General features: G+C 46.0%; 1 protein-coding gene across 1 annotated transcript in view; it reads right to left on the reverse strand.

Moving 5' to 3' along the window:
• Positions 1–21,820, reverse strand: part of LOC122390280 (substance-P receptor-like) — a 52,132-nt gene that overhangs the window by 11,846 nt on the left and 18,466 nt on the right. Inside the window, exons 4-7 of the mRNA XM_043383029.1 lie at positions 20,934–21,050; positions 7,776–7,916; positions 5,495–5,605; positions 178–355 (exon numbers count right to left, since the gene is read on the reverse strand). Of these exons, the coding sequence (XP_043238964.1) occupies positions 178–355; positions 5,495–5,605; positions 7,776–7,916; positions 20,934–21,050 (547 nt within the window). The remainder of the gene's footprint in view (positions 1–177; positions 356–5,494; positions 5,606–7,775; positions 7,917–20,933; positions 21,051–21,820) is intronic.

Below are 21,820 nucleotides of genomic sequence, written 5' to 3' on the forward strand. Positions count from 1 at the left end.
CCCATTAATTTCACGGCCAACTTCACTCAAGCCTACTGTACCCGTTGGCCGACGATCTAGCATTCCCCAAAGTTTCCATCATGCACCACATACCTACCAACCCTTTCTCTCAAACGGTGTCTTCGATGGTGTCCGGCTCTGTCACGTGATCGTCCCCCGTTGACTGCGTCTGCTCACCATTCTTATCACGTGACCGGCTAAAGCCACGGCTGAAGGACGGCCGTCGGCACAGGAACAGTCTGACGAATCCCTGGCGGAAGCTGGCGTTGAAGCCGCCGTACAGGATCGGGTTCCATAGCGAGTTGCTGTAGGCCATGAAGTACGCCAAGAAGTGGACGCTCTCGAACCAAGAGGGCTGTCGAAAAACGATGAAAATCTGTTAGATTGGCCTCTCTCGAAACTCTCGCGTCTCTGCCAATCCGGGCTCTCGAAAAAATCCGGTGGTTAGAACAGAAATGGTTGGTGTAATAGCAACAGAAAGCTGAAAAAGGAGTAAGTGAAATTATGTGTAAACATACACCCTGAAAAATACATATTATGATATTATGTGTATGTGCAATACAGTGCGGACAAGAAAAACAGCTTTATGACATAGGTAATGAAGAATCACTTCCCGTTATTTCTCCGGCAGCAACAAGACTGGTTTGTTTCATGTGCTGAACCGAGTAAATGACCAGCAAGCTCACACGATGTTGACCATCCCAGCCACTTATTTCAGCAAGGTGAGGCGTGAGCGTGTAAGTGGACACTCTCAAACCAAATTGGCTGCTGAGAAACGAGGTCAGTCAATGACTGGGTGTGAGAGAGGCTAGCGTGGTTTCAGGGATGCCAGGTGTGATCTTGCCACACCTACCCAAAATGGCGGGTATTTTGGCTTTACATTTTCAGTACCAGCATTGTGAATTAATTATTACGGAGCGAGCGCAGCGAGCGTAGTATTTCCTTAGATTAACGGAAATTTCTGAGTATGAGCGGCCGGCCGACCGGCCGTGGTCACGATTTTTGCGACGCTTATATCTCAGCAACCATTTGACCGATTTACATGCGGTAAATTTTGTAGGGTAGCTTCATTCCTTCTACCAAGTATTGGACTATTCCCGATGCATGTGGGTGACCTCTTATGCACGTGCCACGTGCAAAACGAAGCGGTGTCAGTTTTGTAACAATTGCAATATCTCGGTAACTACTGGGCCGATTGCGCTGAAACTTGGCATGCAGGTAGCACCCGGTAGCACCCACTAGGCAATGCATTTGCATGTGCCACAGTTGGGGTGCTGCTGTACGTGCGCACGAACAGGGGTCGATTCCAGATCTCGAGAACGGCAGGACCGATTGCGCTCAAATTTGGTACGCAGTTAGGGACCGGTTAGTAGGGTGCCGTGCAAAAGTCAGTTGGGACCCACTCTGCACGTGCGCAGGTGCAGGGTGCCGCTTCCAGATTTCGAGAACGGCTGGGCCGATTTTGCTCAAATTTGGCACATCGCTAGAGACCGGTTAGTAGGGAGCCGTGCACAAGTCAGTTGGAGGTACCCCTCGCAATTTCGTTTGTGCAAGGCCCACCCTCTCGCTCGCTTCGTTAGTCGCCCCAAAAGGCATTATACTGGCCTATGTTAATAGTTAAGTGTCATCCCCTGATTATTAGAAATAAATAAGTGCCCAAGATGTCGTGTACTTATCACTTCTTTGTAAAAAAATGTTTTTTTTTTAGTTGTATCCCGCTTAACTCTATTCTAGAGTCAGTAATAGAACCGGATATTAGATAAAACTATGCGGTTCTCTGGTGACCAAAGTCCGCCAGAGCCAGGCACTAAAACTAGTGAGTATAGATAGCACGCAACTTTTGTCAATACACCTGCATTGCCACAACCAGTTGCGTCGAAGTATGTATTGTATGTCCAGAGATTCATTACGTACTACAAAACTTTTCTTTCGCGTGCTGCTCCGTCTGGATCAATGCTAGAGGCTGGTCAACTGATGGCTTCCCTCCCCGCTCCAAGACACAGCACCTCACCTTTCATCATGTGAGAAGAAGTCATAATACCAGAACAATAGCTACAAAACAATGATTTGTGTCCACAAGTTCCGCATCTATTGCTCTAGTAGACTTTGAACTAAGTTAATTTTGCTGAGGATACACTGGTCTCACGCCGATCATTAATAAGGTCCGCTGTTATAAATAACCGACAGTTTGTGTTCCAAACGGTAAAGCCACGTCGTCGGAATCTTATTATATTCTACTGAACACACCGGAGTTGTCGTCATAACAGCATTCGCCTTAGTTACTTGTCACTGAGCTCTTAATTCAAAATATGTCATGCAAGTGGGAAAATCATGCTTGAATCGATGCATGTAGGCTACCTATGAACGTAACATTATTATGTATAATACTTGTAGATGTTGAAGTTTTATATCTGATGGTAACCTGAAGCAGAATGAACTGAAATTTTTAAATGTTTTCGCATTGCAACTCGACTATGGGCATCTAAATATTGCAAACATAATAGCAAATATATTGTATTTGCGTTCTTTATATAGACCTTCTTCAGGCATTTTCAATGTATGAAGTAGTTTCAAAGGTATTGCAATTTGTCGGGCCTGGGTAGCAACATGGCTCCCTCATTTCTAATTGTAGCACTGAAGTCTGTAGATCAGAGAACACATTCACTTGCACTTAACTTATAGCTGACGTCGACCACAATGCAGGAAAGATGTATTTTACTCAATAGCAAATAAGTTATGAAATTTTGGTTGAGGTATTACATAAACATTTCAAACTTTGTAAAGTATGTTGTTTTTACTTTTAACCCTCGCCGGCCGAGGGGGGGGCGGGTGCCGCCCCCCCATAGGGTTTTTTCGCGATAGCTCCGAACGCGCTGGCGATAGAGAGCTGAAATTTGGCATACCTGACCTTTGATCCAAGCCGCATCTTTTGACACCAATCGCATTTTTGGGTCAGGTCAGGTCACTGACCTATGACGTCATAAGTGAACCTCTGCACGGTCTTCAGATGTCGCAACTTCGCAACGCCCTCACTGCCAGAGGAGATGTCACAGGGAAATGAAACTTGCAGGATCTAGTATCCATTATGAGTCTCACAACTTGTATATCTCGGATTTTTCCTAAAGGTCATATGAGGTCAGGTCATTTTCGTGACCTCACCATTATAAGTCAATGGGGAAAAATGAAAACTGCTATTCTGGCGCCGGGAACGATCTCCAACTATCTCAAGCACACAGAATCGTGATTTGATGCACTCCTTGCAAGGTTAGATGCGTCACTTTTGCAATGTTGACCTTTCGTGACGTCATTTATGACGTCATCAAGGTCATATTCGTTTTTCGTCGACAACTCCCGATCAAATTGAGCTAGCGAGTCGGGAAAGCCACCAATGGACTCAGGAAGACCTGCCGAATCGAATGATATGCGACATGACCTCTTTCGACCAACTTCGTGACCTGGGGGTTCTGACCTGACCTTGACCTGAGGTCAACACCCCAAGTTGACCTGACCCGAACAAAAAGTATATCATTCGACGCGCCTGAGCGAGGCAAACACGATGCTGCCAAAATCGCGGCTCTGCGGTCGTTTTTGGCGAAGTTATTCACCAAAAACTGAACCGTACCTTGGGGCACTTGACCTGACCTCAGAGGTCACCGGTTGACCTAGGACCTTAAAATCGGGTACCAATCTCTGCGTCTCGTAACGGCGCACACGCTCGTTTTTTCCGCGACGCGCTAGCTCCACCAGGGGCGAAACGGCGAGGGGGGGTCGTACTCGCCCCCCCCCCCTCGGCCGGCGCGTATGTAGAAAACCAATAGGTCCGGCGAGGGTTAAACTTCCCACACATATTTATTAATATTTATCACAATAATAACCGCGTATCTAAAAAGAAACACATGGAAAACCAGCCGTATTCATACATGTCTCCTTTCATTCATACACTGCATGCAATCATTAATCAATTCATGCATGCACATACACCCCTGAGCACACCTCATATTGGGATAAGCACGTACTCGCGCACGTGATAACACGTGATAACATTAATTACAAAATAATTAGGTCTAGCGTCTTATTCATTTCTACAGATGTGCACCTTAACTTTTTGATGAAGTTCTTGGAAGAGCAAAACTTGTTTACCACCAGCTAACTTTCATATATTAACCTTTGAAGTAATGCAATTAAGCTATAATTGCTAGCATGCTAGCATTGCTAGCATGCTATCATTGCAATTAAGCTATTACTATAATCACGGAGCGAGCGAAGCGAGCGGAGTCTTTCCTTAGATTAACGGAAATTTCTGAGTATGAGCGGCCGGGCGGCGGCCGGCCGGCCGTGCGGACGCTTTTGCGAGGCTTATATCTCAACAACCACTTGACCGATTTACATGCGGTAATTTTTGTAGGGTAGCTTAATTCCTTCTACCAAGTACTGGACTATTCCCGATGCATGTGGGTGACCCCTTATGCGCGTGCTACGTGCAAAACGAAGAGGTGTCAGTTTTGTAATTGTTGCAATATCTCGGTAACTACTTGGCCGATTGCCCTGAAAGTTGGCATGTAGGTAGGCACCCACTAGGCACTGCATAATGCATATCCATGTGCCAGAGTTGGGGTGCTGATGCACGTGCGCACGTGCAGGGGTCGTTTTCAGATCTCGAGAACGGTTGGACCGATTGCGCTCAAATTTGGTACACAGTTAAGGACCGGTTAGTAGGGTGCCGTGCGAAAGTCAGTCGGAACCCATTTTGCACGTGCGCACGTGCAGGGTGCCGCTTCCAGATCTCGAGAACGGCTGGGCCGATTGCGCTCAAATTTGGCACATCGCTAGAGACTGGTTATTAGGGTGCCGTGCACAAGTCAGTTGGAGGTACCCCTCACAATTTCGCACATGCAAGGCCCACCCTCTCGCTCGGTCCGTTAGTCGCCCCAAAAGGCGTTATACTGGTATATAGTAATATAGTAATGCAATTATAGCTCATGAATATAGCATTGTTATTTAGAACACTCAAAAATGGTTTGATATTGTAGTTCATGGTAATATACGTAAAAAACGTAGCAATTGTTAAAAGCGCTATAAAGTGGCCAGTTCTGTCAAGTAGCATCTCGAAGTACCAAGTAGTGTCCAGTAGCATCAAATAGTGTCCAGTAGTGTTAAATACTGTCAGTGGTGTCCAGTAGGTATAAGGTAGTTGAAACAATAGTGCATAATAGTGTAAAATAATGTCCAGAATTATCAAGTAGTGCCCGTAATGCCCAGTGACTTCCTGTATTGTTCAGAAGTTCCCAGTAGTGTCCAGTAGTGCCCAATAGCATCAAATGGCATCCAGTAGTGTCCAGCAGTGTTGCGGTAGTGCAGAGCAGTGTCAACTAATGTCCAGAAGTATCACGTAGTGCCCAGTAACGTCCAGTAACTTCCAAAAGTGTCCAAAAGTGTCCAGTAGCATCCAGTAGTGTCCAGTAGTGTCCAGTAGTGTCCCGTGGTATCCACTCACCGGCGCGCTGTGGCCCGTATCGATGGCAAACATGGAGTACAGGCTGATGACCTGCAGCGGCAGCCAGCAGACCACAAACACCACCATCACCAGCACCACCATCTTCACCACCTGGGGAGACGGCGGGGTGTGTCGCCACACACACTAACTACACAAACACGCAACCTAATCAGCACCGCCGCCCTCACCAGCTGGGAGTAAAACGCGGTTTAAAATACTATTATAGCATTACAAAGTACGGTGATCAGCATTAATCACTATCTGGGGTGTAACCAAGTCTCACCAGCTGGAGTGTAACCAAGCATCACCAGAGGCGGATCCAGCTCAGAGGTTTGGGGGGGGGGGGCAAACCATAAAAATTTATCGATTCTTTCCATGCATCGTCCATAGGCGTAATGTTAAAATCATGCCGTTTGGGGGGGGGCAAATGCCCATTTTGCCCCCCCCCCTGGATCCGCCACTGAGCATCACTACCTGGGCGTTTAATCAAGTATCACCAACTGGGGTGAAATAAAGTAGCACCACAGGGACAGCGTAAAAACTATACCAGCATTTGACCAGCTACATTCACTAGTGCAAAATGCAAATGTGACAACATTTGAGAGACAGGTAGGTACAGTGTCCATAAACGATTTCATATAAATTTACAAATGACCCATAAATATCTCGCAAATTACAAAGGAATTTATCAAACCTGCCTTTCGTGCAATAATATTCTAGACAATGAGGACGCAAACGATAATAAAGGACGAATAGTGATAACCTCATACGAAGAGCCTAGCCACTGCGTACAATGTTGTACTTAACGATCTCTTAGATCCTAAGGATACCAGAACACTACCGCGGGGAAGCCGCAGAGATCTCATACGAAGATTGGCCTGATGCTGGGCGCGCAGAGCTGCGTGCTTCTTCACATCCAATTTCCTTCGATAAATTATAGAGCAGGCATCCGCGCACAAGTTTTCCGCACAGACCACAGTCTCTCCCTGCGTGCTCTTTGAGGTCAACACGGATCGCACTATTTTGATTCATAATTTAAGTTGAGGATGGCGGGATACCACGAGCTGTATATTTTTTATCCAAATAGGAGAGCTTTATGTGGGTAAATATCGTCATTAAGTACTAGCTTAATACAAAAGCAAAGCTATCTCGACAAGTCATGAAAGGAAAAGGAATGTGGCACCATGTTAACCCTTAGTTTTGTGGAAGCATCCCAACACTTAACCCTCGCACGACCAGGCCATTTCTCATAACACGAACGACCAGGGGGGGGGGTTGTTACGACCCCCCCCCCTGGCGTTTCGAAACGGAAGGTCGTAGAGCTTAGCGGAAAAAACCAACGGATTGCTCTCAACGAGATCTCGCGATTGGTGGTATATTTTTTGGTCCTAGGTCAACATTTGACCTACTTATGACCGGTAAAAGGTCAAATTTTCCGAAAAAATCAAACTTTTTCAACTTTCCGCGGCGATTGCGGCAAAACGGTGGGAGATATCGACTTTGAACCTTCACTATCGTGTTCCTTGATCAATTCTCTATCGTTTGGTATGTATTTCGTTTCCCTAGCTCTAAAAATGGCGCGTTGGGAGCGCCGGAAGTCGGCAAGGTCACAGTCGGCGGCAGAAATTCGAAAAATCAAAATTTAAATTTTTGAAATCTGATTGTATTTTTGGATTTGGGAGGTCCATTTGCTCCCTATAGAAGCTAATATTGCTGCATATTCCCATTGAGGTGACAAGAATTAGCAAAATAGTGGTTCGGGCGCTTTTCAAAAATAGTACCGGACGCTGTTCCTCTTGTGACGTCATAGCTCCGTGACCTGACCTGACCCGGTCAATTTTCTTGCACCACACGATAGCCAATGCTTGCCCCAACATGCATGGGAAGTTTCATCATGATCCATCAAACAATGTGGGTATCACCGGCAGAAAACCTAGGGATTCGGCGCACACGTTTGGTAACTGTCGGCCGGAGGCTGTACCTCTTATGACGTCATAACTCCGTGACCTGACATGACCCGATCAATTTTTTTTCGGCAAAAGATGCGCAAAGGTTGCCCCAGAGGGTATTGAAAATTTCAGCCCGCTACGACAAGCCGTTTAGCGTGCACTTCGAAAAAACCTCAGGGGGGGTTGATACACCCCCCCCCCTAGGCGTTCTAGGGTTAATTGCCTACCGACACAAGCGAGAACATTATCAACCATACATTTCTTAATGCATATACACACATAGTGCACTCGCTAACATCCCGAAGAAGTGCCTTCAGGCGGTGCAGACTCACCCTCTTTTTTGATCCATTGCTCTGGTGTATCTGAGACTCCATTCCTTGACTGGGAAAGGGCGACAGCCACAAACGCCAGACAATCAGCGTGTAGGCGCCGCCCATGACTGCAATCGGAGCGAAGAACAGAGCCACGGCCACCTGCGCCAGCGAGAGAGGAAGAGAGAGCGAGGGAGTTAGATGAGTTACATAAAATACCTTAAAGACAGAGAGAGAGAGAGAGAGAGAGAGAGAGAGAGAGAGAGAGAGAGAGAGAGAGAGAGAGAGAGAGAGAGAGAGAGAGAGAGAGAGAGAGAGAGAGAGCGAGAGAGAGAGAGAGGCTAGACAGAAGACGCTTGCAGTTGTGGTTACGCACAGTGTGACATAAGCGGCTCGAGGAATACTTTTCGTCCCTACTTACGTCTAGATTCTTTGAACTCCAACTCAATTGAGAGTTTTGTTTCAAAAACTTTTCCATGTTTTATCACAAATCGCCAACAAAGTAAACTTACTGACAAATGACGATCATGGGTTTGACACTACATGTTATATTCCATCGATTTCAATAAACGTCAGAATATGTACGAACCAGCCTCCTCAGAGCCATAAAGGCAGACAAATCATAAAATACTGGTAGTGCATAAGCTGGTGCGTATGTCTTTTCTATTTGACTGTATCGCTTTCGAGAAGTTATTCCGATTAAATGACTCTTCAGAAAAACAATATATGCTCCGGCATACGCCATACGCATTGAATGGGCCGAATCAATAGATGAAACAAAGGGTAACCAATTCCGCATCGAAACTAATTAGAGAAGTTTCAATGGTCATTTTAGTCACTTCGATCACAGTTGAAACTGGCAGTGTATGCTATAGGCAATTGGCTGCCGTAGTAGAAGTACAGTATAACCACATACACAAAAGAAAATCAAGCATGATATCAAGATCCTAAATAGAGAATGTTCATAAATATTCTTTAAAAAAAAACATGTTAGAAGCTTATGCAAAACAGTATGTGAATCTTACACGAGGATGGTTTGAACACGGCGTGCTGGCCCAAAGATAGTGCTTCACTAGCTTCGGGAAAATGAATTATTCAAAATTTATATTGGCGTTGAAGTTGAGCATAAAGTACGTAGAGGCTTACATGTTACCACGGAATATATAGTCTACGACATGGAATGGACAGATCGCGATTTAACCACGTTAAACGTGTAAAGGTCGTTCTCCACGGTACATGTTTTGCGCGTTTTCAATGACGTTTTAACGCTTTTTTGATGTTTTGCGAGTTTTTCATGATCCGGCGTTGATCTGTACCATTAAATTACACGGTGCCATCTCCACGGCGGAAGATTTGTCAAAAATCGAAAAACGCGTGGCTTCATAAAATCAAAAAACTGCAAAACTCGTAAAACGCGTCAGGTTGTGTCATGCAAAACTCGTAAAACCTTTAAAAAACGCAAAACTCTCATTTGTAAAAACGCGCGATTTTATCCAAACATTTGGATCGAATGAAAGTTTTCCGGTTTTTGACAAGGTTGAAAAGGTAATCCTTCTGCTATTAATACCATTTTACGGTGAAATGGATGCAATGGAAAGCGTGGAAAGCGATGAAACGCAAATTGATTAAGCCAATGATCATGGCAAGTACTCAGACAACCATACCAATAACTTCTGTTGCTATTCCAACGATGTGGATGTCAAATAATTACATAGTGAGTCTATGGATAACAGATATAACGATATCAGATCATTTCAGATAATTGATAATTAACTGATGTCATAGCGGTGATAACAAAAGGGTAACGTGATAATACTCCTATAACTATCTTTACAGCGAAAATCGAGGGGTTAATAGAAGCCGTGCGCCAGATACCTGCCCTGTGGGACAAGAGGGCCACGGCATACAGCACACGAAGGGCGGAGAAAGACGTTCTTTCTCTGAAATTGAAATTGTTCTGACATTGTAATTGTTCTGAAAGACTTAAAACCGTAAAAAGCGAAAAACTCGCAAAACTCGCAAAAGCGTCTGTTAAAAAGCGAAAAAAGCGCAAAACTCTCGTTTGCTAAAACGCGTAAAAACCGAACATGTTTACACGTGGAGACAGTACTTAACTCGAAAGTAAGCTAGGAGGCGCCCGTGTTTTAAACGCACACAGTGTTCTTGCGCTAGAAAATCAAATATTTTTCGCAAAACCACGAACAAAACTCGACAACCTAAACAAAATTCGACATTCTTGTACAGTAGTGATTAAAGGGTAGAATCGACGGTTTATTTAGTACTGCTAACGGCGATATACCGTTAATCTTTTCATTCATTTGATTTGTTTGTACTTTTTTATTGTGATTAAGATTATGAATGAGTTTGCGGATTGGCGTTTTTTTATTGCGAATTTGTGAGCTCCAAAAGTGATGAAGCCCAGCGCGGTTCGCTGCGGCTATTGCCAAAAAGCGATATCAAAATCGCAGCTATCTAGACACCGGAGAAAGCTGCATCCGTGGCTGCCTACGACCCGGCCCGGCCGGCCCCGCAAAAGCGAAGCGCAACCGGCTGATGGTGTTCCTTCGCCAGTGGAGCTGCTGCTTCTGGCTGCAGGCACATTGCCGGGTAAGTTTGTATAGCCTTATTATTAATGAAAAATATTTGTTTATAGCATTAAGTTATTTATTCATGTATTAGTTAGTTATTAATACAATTAATCTAGCCTTTGCGCTATCGTGACCGCCGACCGCCCGTCCAGTCACACGGACAGGAACATACTTCTGATCTCTCTGTTCTACGAATTTGTTCTGATCTGTGGTCTTCGCGCATACGTAACTAACTCATTTTTCTTTGGTCACATATTTCACTCGCTATTTTCACTCGCTGCTCGTTACCCCTCATGCAGACACGTGCTTTGCCTTTGTCAGGTTCGGTCCAGGCACACCAGCCTGCTCCGACACCACCGACGAGTGACGGCGATTTTCCTGTCGCCCCTGATGCCGGCGAGGGGCCAGCCAGACCCGTCGATGCGGCGACCGCGGTACCAGCTGACGCTGTCGTGCAAAATCGCGCGCATTTCACTGGTAGGTAAGGGACAGGGCCGAAGCATGCCCTGTAGTTGGAAAGCCGTTAGATTCGGAACCACGAATGGCAGCTCCTTCAACAGCTCTATATCTGGAGCCATTTTCCGCACTGCTGGCGGCGATTCTCGATCTCTAAAGCTTTGCGGTACAGCATAACTTCAGGCGCTCGCTCTTCCTGCCATCTAGCGGTAGAAAATGTCGCGGCAGTAGAATCGCCATTCCTTTCCTCTCTGTTGACTATCATGTCAGCACATTCGTCGGTGTTTTTTTTTCAACCGCTTATTCTAAACAGTAACCGAAGGCACACTCCGGAGGACTGATTGGTGTTTCGTCTCTCCCTCCAGGTACTGCATCGCAGTGTCGCCACCATGCGCCAGTCACCGCCGCTGCGGACAAGATCGTAGTAGACGCCAGCCCCCTGGACCAGCTGCTGGCTGCTGCCGCCTACATGGAAGTGACGAAGACACCGACAGGGGCCGGTAAGTTTTTCATTGAAATGATCGTGCAGTTTGGCAGGTGGTCACTCTAAATTGCGTTGTACGGGAATCGCTGCTCCAGGAAGCGTTTTTCTTTTTTTTTAGCTGGAATAGATTTTGTTAGACGAGGCGAAGACAAATGGACAGCGTTGGTAAAGTGCTATTTATTGTTTCTGAACTTAGCAGAGGGTTGAATAGTGGAGCTCGGTTCAGGTGGAAATTGGTACATGGCACTCGCTGCTCGTTACCCCTCATGCAGACACGTGCTTTGCCTTTGTCAGGTTCGGTCCAGGCACACCAGCCTGCTCCGACACCACCGACGAGTGACGGCGATTTTCCTGTCGCCCCTGATGCCGGCGAGGGGCCAGCCAGACCCGTCGATGCGGCGACCGCGGTACCAGCTGACGCTGTCGTGCAAAATCGCGCGCATTTCACTGGTAGGTAAGGGACAGGGTCGAAGCATGCCCTGTAGTTTGAAAGCCGTTGGATTCGGAACCATTGGTCGTATCATTATTGATCTTAGAATCATTGGTCGTAGAGAGTCGCAGAAGGCGGCAATCAAAAGCTCTCAATTAGATTACAACTGGGCAACTAAGCCTGTCCCGTAGCTCAGTTGGTAGAGCGCTGAACTCCCGGTAGTGAGAGCCCGGGTTCGAGACGTTCCGGTGCTCGATATTTGACACTCCATACTGGGATGGTCTGCGGTTGGTGGGGGCAGCCGCAGCCAGTTGAAGTCAGTAGAGTGGGACAGGCCGTGTCCGGCTTTGAAGGGAGCATTTGTTATGATTGACCAAGGCCATACTTGTAACAAAAAAGCTTTGAGTCGCAAATAATTTTGAATTTGTTCAACCATTGCAAAGTTGAAATTGTGATTTTGAGCAGGGTCAAAGTCAGGGACGGGTCACAAAAGATCACAGAGGCCGCTTTTCACCAAATATCACGTAACATAACGTCATTAAAAAGTCATTTTCTTGAAAGTAATTGTCAGAAGACGTAGAATTGATGCAAGATGAGGTAATGAAAGTCACAGGTCCACATCTGATATATTTCCTAAGTTATTGCAAAAATTATCGAGGGGGTTCATTTACTCCCCCAGTTACGCGCGGGTTAACAGACAATCGTTTTTTTTTTTTTTTTTTGCTTTTACCCATCCGGCCCTCACCTTCCGCACATTTCCTCACGACTTTCAGCCCGAGTTTGCATTAACCCGCGCCCTGGTGGGGTCTGTTTATAACGCGACCTGGTGGGGGGGGGCTATTTTTTGCCCCCCCCCCCTCGTATCTCCGAAACTACTGGACGGATCCGCAAAATTCAAACGGCGTTCGAAAGGCCTGTCAAATTTGTCGAAGGAAACCAAATTTCATTGACCTCGGGGTCACCGATGACGTCACAGGTCAGGTCAAAGATGAAATGTTTCACCGTTCCCGGGTCTTCTAGGGAATGCGCTATAACACCGAAGAAAACGCATTTTGTCGAGAATCAGCGATAGGGCGTCAGGTGCCTAGTACATATGTTGCTATTAGAGGTCACTGACAATACCAGGTCAGGTCACAGGTCAGGTCACCAAGGGTCACAGGTCAGGTCACATGAGCCCAACTTTACTATGGTTGTGTGATGCATGTTTTATGGCCAATTTTTCATTTCCAACTCAATGGTGTTGGTTATAAGACTATCAGGTACGGCTTAGGTCACTTTCTGGTGAAGTTCAGGTCAAGGTTAGGTCAAGGTCAGGCCAAAAAAGGTCAAATTTTAAAGTTGATATTTTTGCATAAAATGAGTATTAATTCGATGCAGTTCGTCACGGGGAGTCTAATGGTGGTCTTTGTTTTGCGCTACGGGGTCTAGAATCGCTAAAAAATGAGTTTGAAAATTTGACGTCATCAATTTTGAACAGTTTTTTCGCTATAACTTCGCCAGAAAAAGAGGTATCAATCTGAAATTTGGTATGTGGATAGAAGGCGGTAAGCACTATCACATTTGTTCCGGTTTTTGCGAATTTCAAAAAACTTTTTGGATTTGTCGGCTATTTTATTCAAAAAATATATTTTTTGATTTTTGGGGGTCAAAATCCAAAAATTTCAAAAAAATCCGAGATAGCAGTTTTGTAGCCCTGTCAATTTTAAAGCTTTTATGTCTTGATCGTTTTTCTGTATTTGCAAAGCTATAGGCCTGACAGCTCTTCCCGCGAAACCCTTTTTTGGGTCGAAAACGGCAGAACATGACGTCACTCTGACGTCATTTCTGGCCAACCTATCATAGCCTTTGGAAAATTTTTTGGTCACAATGTGTAAAATTGATGTCCGGGAGGGGACTGAAAGTTTGGTGACGATCGGCGCAGCGGTTCTGGAGATATAGTGAAAAGTCTGGAGGGGGGGCAAAAAATAGCCCCCCCTACCAGGTCGCGGGTTAAGATATGTTATTTGAAATAGCCCCATGATGATGCATTCAATAGTGATAATCATTTGAAATTTGCACCAGCATTGTTCTTCCGACAAGGGTTGCGACCTAGGGTATATTTGCGACTAACTGTACATAACAATCGTCGTGACTAGTTTGTATTCTCTTCCACAGATGCGATTGCCAGGAGTCAACGAAAGCTGGCCACAAAATGGAAGGTTCGCTTCTACCGCCAAAAGAAAAAACTGCAAATGCTGGAGGAGAAGAGCAAGGAACTACTGAGAGCAATCCCGCATCCAGCATTCCCTGACCTCATGGCTCGACGTCCGGGTAAACCTGATTTGCGGCGGTACACCGGAGAGGAAGAGACCCGTGCACTTGCACTATATTTTCAAGGTCCTAGGTCCTACCGGTTTCTTCAAAAGCGCTACGTCCTCCCACATCCCCGAACTTTGCGCAGAAAAATGGAAAAGATCCAGATGCGACCCGGCTTCCACGACGCCATCCTCGCCCTCATCAAGGAGAAGTTCGCCGGCAGCAGTGACCAGGACAAACTGTGCGTCATTGCCTTCGACGAAATTCACCTGAAGGCTCGGCTCGCCTACCAGCGTAGTGACGACATAATAGAGGGCTTCGCTGATCACGGCCCCCTCGGCCGCTCGAACGCCTGTGCTGACCATGCGCTGGTTATGATGGTGCGGGGCATCACCAAACGCTGGAAGCAGCCGTTGGGATTTTTCCTGAGCGCTGGAACCACCAAGGCCACCGTGCAGCAGCAGCTGCTGGTACAGTGCATCCGTCGTGTGACTGAGGCTGGACTGACGGTGCTAGCTACAACGTGTGACATGGGCACGAACAATCAGTCCACCTACAGGCTGCTCGGAGCTGCCGATAGCGGCGTCTTCACGGTAGATGGGCGAAATATTATCGCTTTGTATGACGTGCCGCACCTTTTCAAATGTCTTCGAAACGCCCTCATGAAACACGACATTGAAGTTGACGGTGAGCTATCTTCGTGGAGATATCTGGAAGCACTATTTGAGGTTGACTCCGCTTCTTTTCCACGGGCTGCACCGAAACTAACTGAACGACATATCAGACCCAACAGCTTCGAGAAAATGAAGGTTCGCTACGCCGTACAAGTTATGAGCAGAACAGTATCAGCAGCGATTACTATGTATGCAACCTTCAACAAACTCCCGCGATCATCACTCCCGACTGCTACTTTCCTGCTGCGCCTCAACAACCTGCTAGATGTCCTGAACTCTTCTACCCGGTTCAACACCTGTTCTATGCGTCTTGCGATTTCGAGCATCCACCCAGTGACAGCAGAAGAACATATCAAAATTCTCGTAGACGGCGAAGCTTGGCTTCGGCGGTGGACGGTCGGAGACGGCGCCAGCATCGATTCCGTGCGTGGTCTGATACAGACGATCAGAGGGGTTCAAGAAGTATGGAAATTGTGTCAGGCTGCTGGATGCACATTTTTGTGCACACGCCGCCTGAACCAAGACGCGCTGGAAAACTTTTTTGGCATCGTGCGGCAGCGAGGTGGGGGACGGACAACCCAGATCCTATCCACTTTCGACATCTGTATAAGCACGCGTCCCTGAATGACCTGTTGGTACCAGCAACTTCAAACTGCGCTGACGACGGAGACAGGCTGCTCGCGGTCTTGAGGCAGGTGACGATGGAAACCAACGAGCAGCCAGTGACAGCGCCACCGCGCCCGTCCCCTAACGCACCGTCCGGAGCAGCGGGGAACTGCCCAGTGGAAATGGAAACCCGCAACGTATTAACTTACGTCTGTGGCTACCTCCTTCGCACTGCCCGCATCAGCTGCGACAGGTGCAGGGCAGTAGTGATCAAACAGGAAGCCATGCCTCTGGCTGATTCAGAGATATTTACGGCCTTAAAGTCGTATACATCCATCAGTACTACCGACGTAGGCAGCCTCCTGCGCCCTACAGAAGACTGCAACGCATTTATTATAGCGTGCCATCAACAGTTCCGAGCTCAAGCTGAACACTTTTTTCACGAAGCACAGATCTGCAAACGGCTGGTCAGCTGTGCACTGGAAACAAAAGAGGCCCGGCAGCTAGCGCAGGAGATGTGCCATCCTGCAGTGCTAAGCATCATGGCGGCAACATACATGCGTATGGAGTTGCACCGCATGTGCAAAAACTTGGTGAAAAGAAAAGCTACCAAGACGATTCAGCGCCCCAAGACTGCGGCGACGAAGAAACTAGCAAAGCTGCAGCACCGGTGACTAATAAGTCATACCTACGGCAGACGACTGCTCAGACATCAGCGGGCAGCGTAAGAGGTGTTATCCTACCGTACCCAATTGTCGAGCGGTGGAGGTCCGGCCGGTCATGCGCGGGAGGCCTACGGGAAGACGCCGAACTAGCGCACTGGCGGAATTGCCGCTGTCAGCCGGCCCTGTGCCGGAGGACGGCGCAGCCTGACCAGCTGGCTACCACCTGCTGGGGAGGACCCGGCGGCCGGACGGTGATGAGTCTTTCGGCCACGTTTGGAGCGTCGTGAGCGCTCCAAATTGTAATACAAACAATTTTCGCAAACTTTTGACTTTGTCTGAAAATATCACCGGCGCAGTTCGCACAGTTTCGGAGCAACAACCCGCCGACCGAGACAGACTCACATACATCCATACATAGTTTTACAGTTTTATAATAGTAATTTAATTTATGAGAGTGAAAAAATAACCTCACGTTCATTAATATAGAAATGAAAATTGTTAATCCAGAATATATTTTCGTGAATGTCATTTCGTCGGTAGATTAACATGCAGAATTGATGGGCTGCTAAGCAAAGTGTTTCGCATCCTCCGTGTCGTGAATGTCACCGACCGAAGTGACATTCACGAAAATATTTTTTGGATTAACAATTTTAATTTCGATTGAGCATGAGGTTATTTCTTTTCACTCTTGTAATGTGTACTATGCTGAAAACAACGGTAAACTTTATTAAACAATAAGTAATTTAATTAGATAAAACTCATCTCGTCCATCAGCACGGAAGTGCCAAAACCACAGCAGCACACTCAAATTGCCAGATAGCCAAAAACTCAGCAGTTACAGGAAAAATCCGTTTTGTCCATTCCATGTCGTAGACTATATATTCCGTGATGTTACCAAACCCATCAACCATGGCAACTACCACAAATGTAAATTGAATAATCACTTACAACACGGCAGTGGGCTAACTAGCCAAGGCTTCTACAGTCTAAAACTTTAAAATTAAGTATGGAGCACAGCGTCAGCAAACCGTACCGTAAAAATACGGGAACTTATCAGTCACTCTGTGAAAGCTAAGCCCGATACATCACGACGAAGTCTAATTTGCCGTCCGGCGGCACTTGTTATTTGAGTCAGCCGGTCGCTGCGCGGTGCTCGCAGCAATTCAACCCGGGCCAAGGGTGGTATTAGACGCTGTGTAGTGTGTGGCCATATGAAATATATAAATTCCCAGAACTTGGTCAAGCACAAGTCTTGTGGTAGTTCTAGTCACCTAATCGGAGGCTAGTTGCTAGAATAAAAACATCTTGTTCATGTTCCGAGGCGGGAACGGTTGGCAGCCTGCGGAAACCACGCTCAATAACGATGCACGGTTTTATTCGTTTCAATAGCCAGCTTAGTGAATCAAATTTAGCTTTGGTCATTGAACAGAGGTATTCCACTAGCTGTTTTCTGGCTAGCACAGCTAGCTAGCACTAGCTGTTTCCACTAGCTTTAGGCGCGCCCTAAAGCCCCAATAAACAAACAACAAATAGCTGTTTTCTGGCTATTTATATCATCACAAGCCTTAGCCTATTGAATGATCGAAAGAGATGCTTGATTACTTTGCTCAAGTAGATACGCTAATGATTCAAACGTCATCTTACGTAGCACCACCGGGTACTGAGCTCAGAGGCACAGCTTAGCTGTCAGGCGCCCACTTCTGCTAGCATTTAATGGCGCGAATCACAAACAAGCCTTGCGGTGCAGCATACCCGTCAGGCGTCTACTTCTCCTGCCATCTAGTGGCGATATTCAGCAACTAGCCTTGCGGCGCAGCATACCCATCAGGCGTCTACTCTGCTGCCATCTAGTGGCGCGAATCAACAACAAGCCTTGCGGCACAGCATACCCATCAGGCACGTATTACTAGAGCCATCTAGTGGCGGGAATAGGAAAGTGCCAAGCCTTGCGGCGCAGCATACCTATCGGTCGTCTACGTCTACTGCCATCTAGTGACGAGAATGAGCAGTAAGACTTGCGGCGTAGCATACTCGTCAGGCGTCTACTTCTGCTGCCATCTAGTGGCAGGAATTGCCAACAAGTCTTGCGGCGCAGCATACCCATCAGGCGTTCATTGCTTACTTATTCCGGCGGCGCCATTGCGCGCTATGCCCCAATGCATGGCGTAACTTCGCTTGAATGTAGAAGCATTTTCTGATCATAGACCTTTTTTAGCGGGAAAGAGCCTGGAACGATTTAACCTGACGTCTTTCTCACAGTACCTGCGACGAAACCCAACAACCAAACTACGTGGACCTGACAACTTCATTGAAGTGATCATGAATTATTCGCGGATTATGAATGAATATTCAAGAGCATGGAGCAGCTTTGTTTGAAGAGGAAATATTAGCTGATGGCTGGAGACCAAAATGAACGGATGTTTGTCATCGGATCGATCCGTAGGCCTAGTGTCTAAAATATCGCTACCATGCAGGCTTTGTGCAATGTGCATTGTGCATGCTTTGTGAAAGTTTGCCGGATACGTGGAAAGTCTGCTGTAGTGAAATGAAAAGAAGCTGCGCAATGTGCTTAAAATACCGTAGTATTTTCTTGTGCCAATCATTCAGCCAAAAATACTTTCCCTGACAGAAGACTGAAGAACCTCCACTAATGCATTAATGTCATTCCATTTTATGTATGCGCTTGGCTGTGACATTTACATCCTTTTCAGTATATGTTCGCTGATATAACATTCAAAACCACCGTGCAACATATGCTGCTCAGAATTCTTCACCAGACCAAAATATTTTCATCAAGTGAGTTACATTAAATAGCACGCTTTATGCACGCGTGTGTGTTACAGACCACAAATTACAAGCCTCGTTTTACGCCGCGCGTGGCGTCTTCTCGGTATCAAAGGCAAACGTTCCGCCAGAAAGCGTTCGTGTTGAATACGCAATTATGCAGCTGTCTGCGAATATAAAGTGCGTCATCTAGCCTCCAGCGGGGTGGCTGAACCACACAGCTCGCTGCCGAAAAGTGGTTCTAGTGCGCTCAGCCGCAGAAATGGCCCTCGCTACTGGATCACCCATTTGTATGCGTTACGGATACCGTAAAAGATATGACATGGTAAATATAGCCGGTACGGATATGGATGTGCTCGTGGTAGATATAGGGACATGATAGTTGATGATGATATCATTGGTAATAGTGCTTATAACTGTTTATTAACAACTAAACCTTGCTGTGTTATGAAACAGCTCAGTTTACTCAAGCAATAGTACGAAGTGTGGTCAAGTTACTTTTCTCCCTTTGATCGAATTACATCTTCTCGGTTTTCAACTCAAGCAACATTGATGCGCATGGATGCTGGATGCCCACATGTGACCGTTAACCCTCGCCCCGTTGGGGGGGCCATTTTGGCCCCCCCCCCCCCTGTGGTTTTTCCTGAATAGCAAGAAAACTGCGGCGCGCAGCGCCGCCAAATTTTCAGTACCTTTCCGGGCATCAATTTGACACCTTCACACCAAATTTCAAGTCTTAGGTCACCTTAGGTCAGGAGTTATTGAGGTCAAACTGAGGTCATGTTCGAGCAAAAATGAGCAAAAAACATGCAATCTTGAAACGCTCACCAAATCTACAGGTATCAAGCAATTTCAAAGTTCTTTATATTGTGTAGTAGACAAAAAGCGGCGCTACAAAACTGCTATCTCGGATTTTCAAAATTTTTGGTTTTTGACCAAAAAAAATTCAAAAAATTGATTTTTTTAGAAAAACTTTGAAAAAATCCAAAAATTTTCCGAATTTCGAAAAAAACCGGAATATATGTGATATTCCCAGCGCTCTTCTATATACATACCAAATTTCAGATCGATATCTCGTTTTTTGGCCAAGTTATAGCGAAAAAACTGTTCAAAAATGATGACGTCAAATTTTTGAACTCAATTTTTAGCAATTCTAGACAACGTACGGCAAAACAAAGACCACCATTGAACTCCCCGTGACGAGCTGCATCGATTCGATACCCATTTTATGCAAAAATATTAACTTTGAAATTTGACCTAATTTGACCTGACCTTGACCTGACCTTGACCTGACCTTGACCAAAACGTGATCTAAGCTGGCCCCAAAGGCTGCCTGACCCATATAATCGCATTTGTCATGTAAAATGGACCATAAAACATGTATCACACGACACTTTCATATTGTGACCCCCCCGTGACCTGACCTTTGTGACCTGACCTGGTATCAGTGACCTCAAATAGCAAAATATGTGTTTGAAGAACATTTCCCCATCGATGATTTTCAATGAAATGCATTTTACTCGATTTTACAACGCATTTCTTGAAGTGCCTGTAAACGGTGAAAATTGGACCTTTGACCTGACCTGTGACGTCATCGGTTTGACCTAGGTCAATAAAATTGGGTCACTAGGTAGTTCCCCGTTGGGGCTATCCAACGCCGTTTACCGCTTGTCGCTATGTTGCGTGGTTCTCGAGATCTTAGGGGGGGGCCAAAATGGCCCCCCCCCAACCGGGCGCGTTGCTCGGCAGAGCCCAACGGGGCGCGGGTTAACAGCGGTCACAGACAAGATCACAATAACAAACACGCCAGAAATGTCAACCGTGCATTCTACGTTGATGTGGACATTTTATGTGATCATAAAACCGGTCATCACGGCTGATTGAAACTATCAAAGCTGGCGGGGGTGTAACCTTCAGCTGACCGTTTATTTGCCCACCGGCAGATAAGTAGCCAGCTTCCGAGGAATCTCATTCAGTGCCTAGAGCTGTTATGCAAAATTGCGTTTGAGAAAAATGTTTCCATACCTGCAGAGAAAAATAACAGTTTGAATCTCAATATTACTTACCTGCAAACAAAATTAATCATTTTTTTTCAATAAGAGTTACAGGAAGTGTACCTACTGTAATTTGAACTTCAAATCCAGGTATTATGCTGTCTTTAATAAAAACACGTCACATTCAGGGCGTGTTTACTTACCAGGGTCTGATACATGTGCTTATATTTCTGGGTCAGCAGACATCCGCCAGCCTCTTCGTTATATTCGTACGTGGTGGGCCAATTGTCCTGGCAAGAATATTCAATCGCGTTCTTCCACTGAAAAGAAAAAAGAAAAACATGAAAGGGGCTTATATTTGCCCTAAAATAAAATGCATTGCTAACGTTTTTGATAAACCGGCTCCAATAATCGTAGAACGTAGCAAACTATGTACGAACCTCGTCTCACCGTGTGGTTGTTTTTTTTTCGACAAAAGCGAGAATAGCTTGAAGGCTATGTCATCAGTTGATTGAAATGATAGCACAGAGATGCGCCATGATCCACGCTTTTGATTAGGTCTGTCAGTAAAGAAATGAACCGACAAGGCAGCCAGCCAAAACAAACAGCAGCCAAAAATGGAATTTTGTGAGGGCGGGGGCAGACGGAAAGTCTTTTCTAATTGCCGATGCGTAAAATATCAAAACACACTTCTACTTGCCGCGCAAAAGCAAATAATCTAACAAAGACATGTATACCGGGTGGCCCAGAAAAAACGTTCCCAACTTTAAATCAATATTTCTCAGAAAGTGATAAAGATACAACATTGAAACTTCGAATAGTCAATGCGGCACACATTTTCAGTAAATGGTGTGATTTTCATAGTGTTCGGTAAATTACTTTTTAAACGGTTCGTGTTTCAAGCATACCATGTAAAAATTACTTTTTTGCTCCGATGTTTACTCAAAAATGTGAGTGAACAGGTCACTTTCACCCCTCGGCACCACGGCCTAGAGCCATGGCTGCTACTGGCAGCTAGTCTCATTGATGGTTCGGGTCTCAGGATGACACATTCCATCAGGCAACCACGATGGCTCTGTGCCAGTGGCAT

Source organism: Amphibalanus amphitrite, unplaced genomic scaffold, assembly GCF_019059575.1.
Source record: "Amphibalanus amphitrite isolate SeventyFive unplaced genomic scaffold, NRLGWU_Aamphi_draft 000389F_arrow, whole genome shotgun sequence".
Lineage (NCBI taxonomy): Eukaryota > Metazoa > Arthropoda > Thecostraca > Balanomorpha > Balanidae > Amphibalanus > Amphibalanus amphitrite.